The 13,904-nt window shown below is 36.8% G+C and overlaps 1 protein-coding gene across 3 annotated transcripts in view; it reads left to right on the forward strand.

The window, feature by feature from the left end:
- The window catches only part of LOC140468865 (RNA polymerase II elongation factor ELL), a 102,596-nt gene that overhangs the window by 75,683 nt on the left and 13,009 nt on the right, over positions 1 to 13,904 (forward strand). For 2 of the 3 annotated variants that reach the window (XM_072564925.1, XM_072564926.1), the window contains exons 7-9: positions 1,930 to 2,044; positions 3,474 to 3,969; positions 5,051 to 5,114. In XM_072564925.1, coding sequence (XP_072421026.1) covers positions 1,930 to 2,044; positions 3,474 to 3,969; positions 5,051 to 5,114 — 675 coding nt within the window. The remainder of the gene's footprint in view (positions 1 to 1,929; positions 2,045 to 3,473; positions 3,970 to 5,050; positions 5,115 to 13,904) is intronic. The other variant, XR_011955854.1, reaches the window with a different exon arrangement.

Consider the following 13,904-nt stretch of genomic DNA (forward strand, 5'->3'; position numbering starts at 1 on the left):
TTTGATAATTAAATAATTTGTTTCCATTAGTTATTGAGAAACTTTGTATTAGCATCTGGCGTAAGTTGTTTGTTACCTGCTTTCGTGCTTGCTAACTCTAATACGAAGTACGCAGTTAACCTTTTTCAAATATTTTTGAGAGTGTAACTAAGCAGATTCTGAGATTTCATTGCTTTTTTTTAACTGTTTAGTAGAGTTTATGTATATGAAAGTGAGCGTTACTAGCATTAGGAAATGGAACATTTTTCTATTTTGGTTACCCAGTGTCAACACTAAGCACTCAGTGTGGGTTCAGCATGCCTGAATACAGAATGAGCTTTTCTCCATGGTGGTAGACCTGAGTTGAAACCTAAGAGCATTCCTTGACTGTGCCACTGCAGTGTTTTACCCATTCCTCTGGAAGTCATCCTGTTTGTCCTCCTTATTGAGTCATTTTGTGTGGTCAGTAATGTCAGACATTACTGGTACTTCAAACAGAGGCTGACACAAAATACATCTGCCAGTATTTGTTACATTTTTAGAGTATTAGTTTGAGTAGGTTCAGTTGAAACCATTTACTATGTGTTCAGCCTGTTCTCACTGGTGATCTGATTTTTCTTCACATTTTGCTTTTTTTTAATATTGCCATTTTAAACATGCACAACAGTTTTGGACGCTAAACTATCTAAACAGCTGATCTACTTGAAGAGTAATAGTCTTCCTGACTAATTTTGCATAAAGAATTTTGTTAACCATCCAGGTAAACTTTATGTATTTGATTATCCAGGCCCTGTAGTCTAGCTTGTCAGACATTTCCAGTGGGTTTGCTAGGTATGGCCTTTTAATTCTAAAACTGTGTATTTATCTGTACTGCTTAAGTTATCATTTTCAGTATCCTGTGCAATGCCTTCTGTACTTTCCTACCTATACTCAATGTGTTCTTCGCTGCAATCTAGAGCATTTGAACTACATTTGCTGTCTCTAGGTCTTCTGACATGACTCCTTTTTGTTTGTGAGGTAGATCGCAGTGTCATTAGTTACCTCCTCAAATTCTCAACAATCTTATTACCCATCCCATCATGTTCGTCAGTAATTTTGTTAGAAGTAAAATATTTCTGTTTTTGTGAAGCATGTTGCTTATTAGCTTTTGTTGTCAAAACATCAATTTATTATAATGAAAAGTTGTTTTAATCTTATTCATTTGAGAAAGCAATTCTGAAAGATCCATCTACATTTGCCACATCCAAAAATAGATTCAGTAGTTTTATCAACTTGTCTTTGCTGAAGTTCACCATTCAAAGGAATTATGAAGAAAGATAAATTGACCACTATTATGACTGAATTAGGAGGGGTAGACTATTCTTTTCCATGGCCACCCCTCTCAGTTTGAATTTAAACAAGGTGATAGTGTCAGCTGTGTTGAGTATACATGTGTATAAATACGCACTTTTATATTTGTTTTATATAGGCTGCAATATATAGTATTATGTGTATGTATACTATAGTCTGTGTGTACGTATGTGTGCACTTACTATTATAATAAACATATAGATCATTATATATCTATCAAACTATCTAGCTCAGTATCAGAAAGAATTCCTCCAGGTTCATGTAATGCCAAATGAAGAACTAGCTTATTGCAAACAAAACTTACTTACTTACTTGAGCAAAAATGTAACAATGACTGACAAAAGGTTAAAGCTGTCCTATATATATATATATATATATATATATAATACACAGCTGTCTTTCTTGAAAACTAGTATGTGCACGCATACACGCCTTCCAAATCTGTATTTAAATACCATTTTAAGGACTAGGAAGAAAATTGTAATTCATTTAATGTCTGTTTGGCTGATTCCTTTTGCAAGGCAATAGCATTCTAGGCATGAATTGAGAAATCTCTTTGTATACTTCAGACTAGCTCTAACCAATGTCTCCTTATTATAGGAAGCGGCAACCATCTCATTCTAGTCAGACCAAGAGTTCTCAACTCAGTTCTCCATTCCAGAAGTCCTCAGGGGAATCTTCACCACAATCTAGCCCTGTCAAGAATTCTTTATTGGTATAAAGTGATATTTATTGTTTTTATGTCATTACTATAATTTCCTGCATAACCTGCCTGCTGCAACTAAAATATATGGTTTGGGGAGCTCTTTTGAATTTTGATAGAATGATTGCCTTGTTAAGATTTCCTTAACATTAATATGTGAAGTTTTAGTGAGAACTGGGATACTTTTGAAAATGAACAAGCACGGAATTTGGCCTAGTTTTAAGGTGAAACTAGAAATGAGCTATATATATTATCTGTGTGTGTTGAAAAGGTTGAAGTTGAAAAGGCATAGAATAATAGTTTATGTGAAAGGAAATGCATGATAGAAATTGAAGATGTTTGATTTAAATGAGTAAGGATGCAATTGTGTTTGGTGGTTATAGGATGTGTCTTTGAGGCTGTGTTTCATAACTCATGTAGCCTAAGCTTTTTAATTTCTGCAGTGCAGCAGCTGAATTTACTAAATCAGTTCTACTCAGACTGTTAGATATGATAATCAAGGAATTTTGACTGATGGTAGGTCTGGATTTTGAAACTAGTTGTATTTGACTGGCTTTGTTACAGGAACGTTATTGCTTCTGTTATTGGCCCAATATTTAAGCTAAAACCAACCCAAACCAATAAGCCCAAGATTTTCCAGAATTCAGAGATTAAAATATAACTTTTAAAATAACTTTTTTTGTAAAATTCAGTGCACCTAGATATCCTATTCACATTGGGCATTAAAATTGGATAAAACTGAAACTGTTCCAAAGGTATATGATGTTTTTACTTTTTTTGGATGGTTCAGTATCCTTTGTCCTCCCCCAGAACTTTCTCCTCATCTATTACAATTAACTTCAGCAACTAACCACTTTAAAATGTGGTATTTAAACTTGTCTGTGTTCATTAAACTTAGATCTCACCACATGAATTGTGCTTGTCATTGAATTCAATTTAACTCAATTTCTCCACAGATGCTGCCAGACCTGCTGTATTTCTCCAGCATTTTCTGTTTTTAAACCCTGATTTCATTGATTTTTTTTTTGATTGGCAAATTTCAAATTTGAAGTTGAAACTGGAAATATTTAGTGTTTAAACTTCATATTATTAAATTGCAGATCTCATTATAATGTCAAAATATAGTGGAAACTACTGCTGCTCGCTGGCACCAGTACTGAGAAGCAGCTGCTCAATAAATTCAGAACATAACATTTGTGCCCTATGCATCATTGTCATCCCTCCCATCGTAAACGCTTAACTGGAATTAAATTGTGGTTGCTACAGAGGGCCTAGTGAAGTTGGGTCAAGGAAGCCAACATGTAAACGGTCTCCCTTGCATATGGTGTCAGTAAAATATTATGTGCCTTCTATCATGACTACATGAGATAATATATGGCTGTAGTAAAAGGATTGCAGCTGTGTTCACTTTTTTAAAAATAAAAATGTGCCTTTATTCCAGAAAAGACCAGTGCCTTTGGAGCGGATAGATTTGCACACAAACAAAAGAAGTAAAGTATTACAGTCCAAGGATCATCCACAGCCTGTTTTAAATGGACAACATCCTCATTCAACATGCCTTACTGCCACAGCAAATTCCTGTGTAACTGTTAAAACAGAATTCCAGCAGACTCGTACTTCACTGTCTGGGTGTCCAAATGAGTTTAATGAACCATTTAAAGAATGCAACAATTCTTCAAGTGATGTAAACAGAAGTGACAAAGATTTCAAACGCAACAGGGATATTACTGGTAACCCTAGGAGCCAGGTTACACAGGCGAGTTTAGAACAGACCGCTTATCCTCTTAGAGAGAGTGCGGAGCTCTCTTCTAGTCACAATAAAAAGAAATCCAAAAAACACAAAGAAAAAGTGAGGCAACATGCAAGACCTGAAATAAGAACGTGGCGAAAGGAGAGTCCAGCACATCAGGTTGGAAATCTACATGAGACAATTGAAGGTAACATCTGTGTCAGATTTTGAAATTGCAATGCTCCTACTTTTTGCAGTGTTCTAAGTCCTTAAAATATCAGTCACTCTGGATGAATGATTAGAAAATGTTATCACTCGCTCTGAATCTTGTAGAGGTGGTTTTGATACTTCTCATTTTAAATTTTAAATGTAACGAGTTTAACATAGCTCTTGATAACTGTTTGCTTCCTCTCAATCCTGCATCTGTGTTGATGAAGCTACTCTGGAAAATAGATTTTGCTAGGGAAAAGTATTAAGGAATACAGAGCTATGGTGAGTAAATGTAACTAGAATGTAGAGCTGGTGTTTTCGATTTGAAGGCTGAAGAGATTAGAGGGGTTGAATGGTCTATTCTAATTCCTGTGACCCTTGAAGTCTCAGAGACCCATAGCCAATAATGAGGGCATAATTAAATACTGATTGCTCAATAGTAGGTAGGAGAGCAAAGAAAGATGGATGGGCATGAACAGAACTGATTAATAAAATTTTATATGAAAAGGGCAAGACCCCTTAAATATATAATTGCAGCTTGAAGATTTGCTGTAGTCACAACAGCAGTGACCAGGGTTGGCATCAGCATGTAATTGTAAGTGAAATTTTGAGTATTAATTTTGAGTTAATGAAATGAGATTAACTATAAAGTGTTACTTTTCTAAAAGGTACAGTAAAATTATGTTACTTAATACGGCTTTGCAGGAATATCATTCAAATCTGGTAGATACTAACCTGTATGCTCTTCTGTAGGTTTGATAATAGGAGATTAATTACTTTTATTTCCAGCTACCTTAGCTGTTCAAATATCGTGTCTAAGGTTCTGTGAAATGTGGCAGGTGCAGTATACACAAAGTGCATAAGCTTTTTTGTTTTGTTGATTACTGGCAATAAATAACTATGAACATCCATTAACCCAAGCATCTGATGCCAGTGAAGTCTTTAAAAGAAATTGATCATACATTGTTACCAATGTCTATTACCAAAAAAAAGCCTTGTAATTTATAAAGGCAATTAGTAAGGTCCATTGACATTTAGTATTTTAGATAGTCAAATAACCTGTATGATCTTATCTACAGAGCATGAAACCACAAATACATCTGCAACCGCTAGTTCAACAGTGGAAATGCCTGACTATTTATTGTGAGTAGTATTAATTCAGTAAAAAAAAATTTGCATTAGGAAATTGCTATATTTAGTGAAGGTACTGTTTCTTTGAATCTGTAGACTAATGCATGTTGACAATTTTTCAGAAAATACAAAATGCTTTTGATCTGCACACTGAAGTTTCCCTAGTTTTATACAATGTGGTGTCTAAGCTGCATTGTTGCTCACAGTGCATAGAGAACTCTACTATTGACAAGTCAAGTGCCAAAATGCAGTGTAATTCACAGGTTTGAAGGTGGAAGATCCAACTGCTTGCATTAAATTTTTTGATATTGACAGAGAAGACAATTTGACCTTTGTGGATCCTCTCCAAACTAACTTACAACAGACCATTCCACAAAACATCACTGTCTTGAGTGAGCAGCAAAACTGTGCAATTATTCTTTCACCCAGAACAGTGGATTACTTTGCACATTACTTATACTGTCATGCAGTGCGTTTTAAAAATGGTAGTAAGTTGACCATTTGATTATCTACATGAGGGAAGGAGGAAGAAAGACACACTTAGCGATGCTGCTGTTTTAAAATGTAAACACAGGTTTGAGGCCTCTCTTCCCCATTCTGAGGTACAGCCTTGTTCTGGAATAATGTAATCATTCTTCTTCAGACTTCACAATGACTAACAAGTGGACAAGTTCCCAGTTTCTATTTTTGATTTCTCCTTCAAATTCCTAGTTGTTAACTGTAGCAATGTTGGTTTATTTTTAGATTTAGTTTTTGAAGACTTATGTTGCCTGCTTTCAGTTGATATCCAGAGACTTCAATAGACCGGATTGTGTTGGTTAAAGATTTTCATCAAGTGGGATTTATTCCTGTAGCAGTTGTTCATGCTGCTGTCCATTGATGTTCTTGATATGACTGTCTTGTTTTCCCTGGTGGCTTGATTAGCAAGAGACTTGAGCAGAGGTAGAGATTTTATTTGGTAATGACCATTTAAAGATGCACTGGCTGAATAATGCATTGTGCTAATTCAAACCTCAAGGGAAGAGGCATTTATATCTCATGAGTTGTCATTTCCTTATCTGGTCATAGATTCATTCAGTATGGAAATCGACTCTTCGGTCCAACTCGACCAAGTTTCCTAAACTAGACATAGTTCCATTTACCTGTGTTTGGCCGATTTCCCTCTAACCTTTCCTATTCATGTACCTGTCCAAATATCTTTTAAATAGTGTAACTGTACCTTCAGCTACCACTTCCTCTGGCAGTTTGTTGCACCCTCTGTGAAAATGTTGCCATCCGATCCCTTTTAAATTTTTCTCCTCTGACCTTAAAAAATGTGCCCCCTAGTTTTGAATTCCTTCACCCTGGGGAAAAGATCTTTGCTACTCACCTCATCTATGCCCCTCATAACCTTAAACCTATATGTTTCAGCGATAAAAGTCCAGGCTACCCAGCCTCTCCTTATAACTCGAACTGTCCAGTCCTGGCAGTATACGGTAAATCTTTTGTGAACCTTTGCCAATTTAATAATATCCTTCCTATAACAAGGCAACTAGAACTGTACACAGTACTCCAGAAGTGGTCTCACCAATATCCTGTACAACATCAACATGATGTCCCAACTCTTATGCTCTGGTTTGAGCAATGAAGGCAAACCTACTAAACGCCTTAACTGATCTGGTGATCAAAAAGATGTTAGTAAGCAGACTTTGTCAGTGAGTCTGCTATCAGATGATTCCACTATTAAGTGATCAAAGGATCTATGTGACGAACTGCCTACAATATGCAGTTTGGTGTTTTTTGCTTAGGAAAGCCTAGTTTGCAATTTAAAATTGTACTAGGATACCCCAGATAAATGCAAGACATTTGGCGTCAGCTAATTGCACCTGCTATCAATTATTCTTCAACTGCAGGATTAGGTTTTTCTGCAAATATCAGTTAAATCACTGCTTGGCGATCAATCTTTCTGTCAAAGAGTAGTAGTAAACTGGATCTATCTTCCCCAAAAATGCTAGGATCAGTTGAGAAAATTTGAAAATTGGAATTTGAGGCTGAGGACAAGAGATTCTTTTGTTAGGTAAGGATAACACTGGAAATGGAGACCAGGGAGCTAAATAGATCTGACAAACTAAACATTGGTGATGTTGCCGAATGATGGACAAAACTGCATGAAGCTGAATGCTGTTGTTGTATTCCTGTGCAACCAAACTGGTGACTCTGTACAAATTGCTTTCAGCATTAAACTGGATAGCTGTGTTTCAGCCAGAACAGACCCAATGGACCAAATGTCCACCTTCTGTGCTGAAGGTTTCGATGACTCTGTGCTTCAACAAATTGGGTTAATTGGCAGGAGACGGAGTGGTAGTGGAGGATTCTTTTTTTTGGCCTGGAGGCCTGTCGCCAGTAGTGTTTCACAGTCATCGGTTCTGGATCCTCTGTTTGCCATTTATATTAATGGTTTGGATGAGAGTATAGAAGGCATGGTTAATAATTTCGCAGATGACGCCAGAATCGGTGGCATAGTAGACACTGAAGAAAGCTTTCTAAGGTTACAAAGGGGCCTTGATCAAATGTGACAATGGGCTGAAAAATAGCAGGAGGAGTTCAATCTGGATAAATGTGCAGTTGGATTTTGCTACAACAAACAAGGGTAGGTTTTATGCAGTTAATAGTAAGGCCTTGAGTCGAGCTGAAGAAGAGAGGGATCAAGGGGTCCAGGTACATAATTCTTTGAGGTTTGCATCACATATAGACAGGTTGGTTAAAAAGGCATGTGGCATGTCTGCCTTCATTGCTCAGTCCTTTGAGTGTATGATTTGGGAAGTCATGTTGAGGTTGTACAGGACATTGGTGAGGCCTTTTCTGGAATACTGTATTCAGTTCTGGTAGTCCAGTTGTATGAAGGATGTTGTTAAGCTGGAGAGGGTTCAGAAGAGGTTTACCAGGATGTTACCGTTTATGGAAGGTTTTGAGTTTTAAAAAAAAGGCTGGATAAGCTGGGGCTTCTTTCACTGGAGCATAAGATGTTGAGAGGTGACCTGATAGAACTGAATAAAGTAATGAGAGGTGTAGGTAGAATTAATGGTAGTTATCTTATCCCTAGATTAAGGGATTTCAAGACTGCGGGTATGTTTTTAAGGTGAGAGAAGAGAGATTTAGAAAAGGCAAGGGGGGCAGATTTTTTATACAGAGTGATTTATGTGTGGAATGAACTTCCTGAGGAAGTGGTGGATGAGGGTACAATTAGTGTTTAAACGACGTTTGGATAGTTACATCAGTCGGAAGGTATTGCAGAGATATTGGCCAAGAGCAGGCATTTGGAACTGATTTAGCTTGTGATTATGTTTGGCATGGTCTGGTTGTCCAACAGTGTTTGTGCTGTCTGACTATATGATTCTGTGGTCCTTGGGTTCATATTGATCAATGAGTCTTCTCTGCTTTTTAAGCCTGAAGGGTTTTAAAACTTTATCTTGTCTTTGCAGATGTGGGTTACCAATTGCAAAGAGTAGATGCAAATGAGCACAAGTGAGAAGTAATCGAGGTCTAAAACTCTGGGGAGCTGACTCCTTATAGCCTTTGATTCTCTGTTCTGCACAGCTGAACAAAAGGCTGTTGGTATTGGTTAGTGTGTTTAGATTGGTCTACGTTACAGTTCCTCCCTCTGTTCTATTCAATTTTCATGTTGTCCACTTAAAGGTAATTTGAAAAAAAATCACTGTAGACAGCTTCAGTGAGACAAAGGCATAACATATAAAGGTACTCTGTGGAAGATATAGCCAACTATGTGTATATGTCTTCCTATCGTGGCATAAGATACAATCAATGAATGTTAAGTGTGATTGTATTAAACTATCTATATTGGATCATGGCCAAATCAGGGTCAGGTACTCAAACATTGTCTGCCTCTGATTTGGAGATGCCAGTATTGGACTGCGGTGGACAAAGTTAAAAATCACCCAACTATAGGTTACAGTACAAATATTTATTTGGAATCATTAGCTTTCAGAACATCACTGGCGTTTTGAAAGCTAGTGCTTCCAAATAAACCTGTTGGACTATAATATGGTGTTGTCTGATTTTTTTAAAATTGTCTGCCTATGTTCACCCAATTGAGCTTTTCAAGATCTCAGACAGAACTCACTTCAGGGTCTAATTACCTGTAGCTAATCTCTTCCATGGCAAAGTTTGTTTGGGGAACAAGCTACTTCTGCCTTGAAATACTTGTCTTTTTGATGTAAGGTTTCCACGTTAGTAGGGCTAAGAAAGTGGGATGTCAGGCAGGGGTCAGAGAGCTGAGGAGGTTTTATTTTAAGGTGATGATGAAGCCCTGACTTGGCACCTTTTATAAGAAGTAATTCAACAGGTGCAATTCCTAGTCAATGTCTAACTTCATCTGACATTACAAGACTGGATCATTGAGACTGTTTTGCCAGGTACCCATACCAGTAGGATGAGGGAATGGCACCACAGTATTTTAATCAGTTGTCCTGAATCTGCCAAGCTATGTGTTAAGTGACTCTAGGGTTACACAGCCAAAACATTATAGCTTATATTGCAGTTCTGCATTTTTTTTTGTTTTTAGTTTAGCTTCTTTCTAGTGTTTTGTTTTTCCTTCAATTTTATTCTTTTGCCTTGTTTCCATGATGGTGCAGGGCCCTGAAAGCTTGTGATTTCAAATAAACCTGTTGGACAACACTCTGGTGTCATGTGATTTCTGACTACATGAAAGAAGTCACAGGCCTGATACTGAATCTTTTGAGTGATGCTGAAGTCAAGCGGTCCACATTTGTGTTTTTGGATACTTTAGATTTAAATCTGGATATTGATGAAGGATATCTCTTTTTTTTACCTTTATAGCTACCATCCTTCTCACTGACTGCAGGGTGCCTTTGTTCACAGTGCATCCTCCTGTGCCCATATGTTACAATGGGATGGCTAGGCTTAAGGTTGAGGAATGCATGGTGCATATACTGAAGACGCTGTTACATCTTCTAGAGATAAGAACCGAGGCTTTTGGCAAGTGAGAACATTAGAGTTATCCTAGGCTTTGGACATAAAGTGACACTTGTATCATAATGTCCTCATGTAGATGGATAAATGCATTTGTGTGTTTTATTCATTCATGGGATGGGAGCTTTGCTGGTTAGGCCAGCCCAGGTAGGAGGTGAAAGCCATCTACATCGCTATGGATCTGGGAGTCGTATGCAAGCCATATCAGTTAGTGACAGCAGATTTCCTTTTCCAAGGGACATTAGTGAACCACATTTTTATTTTACAACAGTTGATGAGTGGTTGATATTAGACTAGCTGTTTTTTTAATATTTCAAATTTTTATTGATTTCAAATTTCACTATTCCATCATGGTGGAATTCAAAACCATTTTCCTAGAAGATTAACCTGGGGCTCTGGATTTCTGGTACAATTGGGAAATAAGGAAAATGCCCTTGGAGTGAATATTGGGGAATTCCAATGCAATTGTCTTGTCTCTGCTTAGTTACATTTAGTCTGTGAAATGTTAACTGAATGTTTTTGTTCAATGATATCTAGGAAAGTAGCAAAAGTTTATTACTGAAACTTTAAGGAGATAATGCCTTTTGATTGCTTTTAAAATTAGCAAAAGAAAGAGTCATTAATTTTAAATTATATTTGCAAAATGTTTTGAAAATTTGTATGGTGACTGGCTGTTTTAAGCTTGTTTTATTGAACTTCCTTTTTTTTGTTGTTGACTTTCTTGAATTCAGCTGTGTAAAGCACATATTTTCTACTTGATGTTTCATAATTGAGTGGATTAATACATTTTTGCAGAAGTGAATAGAATGATTGTCACAGACCCCTGTAATAGATTCTGACTGGCTAATTCCAGGGATCTAGTCTACTTGAAGGAAAAAAAAGCTAGGCGCAAGTTTTGAGAGCATTTCTCAGGAAGACATGATCTAGATATTCTGTGCTGTCCTTCCACAGTACGAAGGCTTGACCTTGGCATGGTCATTTTGGGTCTTTGATCTGTCAAAACCTGGTGTCATCTGATGTTTCCATCTTGCAGTATTGACTGTCAATATTTATAACACTGACCCTTGCTGGAAGAAAATAGCTAGTTATTATTTATGCAGTACTGAATGTTAGTTCATTCTAAGTATAAAGAGGAAAGTATTCAGAAAGGATATTTTAATGATTTGTTGGAGCTTTTAAGAAATTAAGTTTGTTTTGCTGGTGAGTAGCATAGATCCAGCCATCCAAATGGATATGGCAGGTTTACAGTCCAATGTTGTGAATTAGGTATTGTTATGTCAAGGGTTCTAACATCATATTTGGTTAGACTGCTATTCCAGCACTTGACTGAATATTGGAGGGCATTGGTATAGCAGGGCACAACACCTGAGAGGAAAGAAAAATTGGGAAAGCCAGTTTTGCTAGTATTATAGGTGGAGAGAATTCAGGGTTATTGTTTTGGTTCGAATGACCCTTACTTCTGAGGAAGGGACACTTGACCTGAAACGTTAACTTTGATTTCTCTCCACCGATGCTGCCAAACATGCTGAGCTTTCTAGCAATTTCTGTTATTGTTTTTGGTTTATAGCATTCACAGTTGTTTCAGTTTTTATTTGCTAGTAGTATTTTATTTTAATTGGGATACTTATTGGTCCATAATTAGACTGCTGACATTTCCTGGTTAAAGGGATAATTTTTATTGTTTTATAAGTATTTGCAAAGTGAAAAGAAAGATGAGTTTCTTAAGCTTTCTGACTTGTACTAGTCAGGAGAAACGCAAGAATGCCAAACTTTAAACAATCACTATTTATGCTGCAGCATAAAAGAATGCTGTTTGATTAGCAAGTCATCTCTGGTTGAGATGTTGCCATGGAAAAATCATGAGGGAATTATAGGCTCCCTAACTCTAGAGTAATTCAAAAAAGGTTTGAGTCATCCTTTTTATTTGAAGAGATTCGGTCCCTGTATAGGAATGTGTGTCACTTTTGACTTATCTGGGAGCTTCAGGCGCTCACTACTTCCTATTGCTTTATCTGTGGCAAATTTGGCATTTTGTCTTCGAGTAAAAGACCAAATGTTTTGGCAAAATGTCTCTCTTTGCAACCATGTTCAAGTCTGTACTGCCAAGAGGTTCTACACAAGTTGCATAAAACTCAATGATAAAACTCAACCAAATAAAATAGACTTGCGGTAAAATCTATTTACCAAGTGCCTTCATAAAACTGTTCTAGGAATTGTAGGACACTTGTTCTATCATTTCAACAATGAACTAAATTATATCTGGGGCACAGTTTTAATGTGGCCTGTAAAACCATATGACATTTATGGCGATAGCCTATCCTTTAAGACCATGAGACTAGAGCAAAAGTAGGATACTTCGTTCATCAAGTCAGCTGTACCATTCAATGAGATCAGAACTGATCTGGCAATTTTCAACATCAGTTCCCTGCCTTTTTCCCATAGGCCTCAACTCCCTTTTTGATTACAAAATCTTTCTACCTCTGCCTTGAATATATTTAGTGACCCAGCCTCTACAGCCCGCTATGAAAGTATTCCACAGATTGACTAACGTCTGAGAAAAAGAAATTCTTCCTTATGTCTGTCTTAAGTGGACAGAAGCCCCTTTTTCTGAGACCTTTCCCTTTGACCCTAGACTCTCCCACAAGGGGAAAAAACCTTTCTGTATTTACCCTGTCAAATCCCTAAGAACCTTGTATTTTTCAATGAGGTTGCCTCTCATTCTTCTTAACTTCATTGAGTACAGGCCCAACTTGCTCAGCATCGGCTCATAACACAGTCCCTCCAAACTCAGGATAAGCTTCATCAACCTTTTCTGACCTGACTGCAAAGCCGATATATTGCTACTTAGATAAGGGAAACAAAATTGTTTACAGTTTTGCAGCTGTGATCTGACTCATGCCTTATACAGTTTTAGCAGGATCTGACTCTTTTGATACTCATCCCTTCAAATCAAAAGCCACAACATTCCCTTTGCCTTCTCTATTAACTGCTGAACTTGTTTGCTATATTTTAATGATTTATGATTGAGGAGTCACAAGCATCTCTAGTTTTGTGCAACCTTTTTCCATTTAAATATTATTGAACTCTTCTAATATTCCTGTGAAAGTGCATAACGTCACATTTTCACACACCATTTTCTATTAGCCAAGTTCTTTGTCCACTGTCTTAACCCCTCTATATCCTTCTCCAGAGTCATTGTATCAAGCTTTCAGCGTGCTTCCCATGTATTTTGTGTGACCCAAAATGGAGGGCCATATAGTGCATTCACTTTCCTTATCCCAAGTCACTCATAGATTGTAAATAATTCTGCCCCCACAATTGATCCGTGTGCTACTCCATTTTAAGTTTCATTTCTTGCTGACACATTCTCCATTTTTGCTGAATTCACTGATTCTACCAGTTCTGAGAAATTAATACTTTTAAAAATCAGATTCCTAACCTTCAGATTTTATATTCTAATAATTTCTAGAATTTTCTTTCCATTTTAAGTTAAATAACATCTACTTAAAAGTTAGAGACAAAAGTGATGTTACTGTTTCTGAAAAGGCATTTTGGGCATATATTTTGTTCAGATTGCTGCTTCATTTAATTTTGGGTGTTGAAGTGTTTTTGTGTATTAAAACAATGCAAGAGCAAATTCTACATATAATACAAATGTTATGTACAGCGGAAAAAAGCAAGCTGGACAAAATCTTGTTAAGCTTTCACATTTGGGCTGTATTAAATCATATGGGTTAAGAGTTTGAGAGTCCTTGAGTAAAAGTTAATATAAATTAAAACAATTATTGTATCAAAGAAATTGTAGAAATCCCA

Source organism: Chiloscyllium punctatum, chromosome 48 (genome assembly GCF_047496795.1).
Source record: "Chiloscyllium punctatum isolate Juve2018m chromosome 48, sChiPun1.3, whole genome shotgun sequence".
Classification (NCBI taxonomy): domain Eukaryota; kingdom Metazoa; phylum Chordata; class Chondrichthyes; order Orectolobiformes; family Hemiscylliidae; genus Chiloscyllium; species Chiloscyllium punctatum.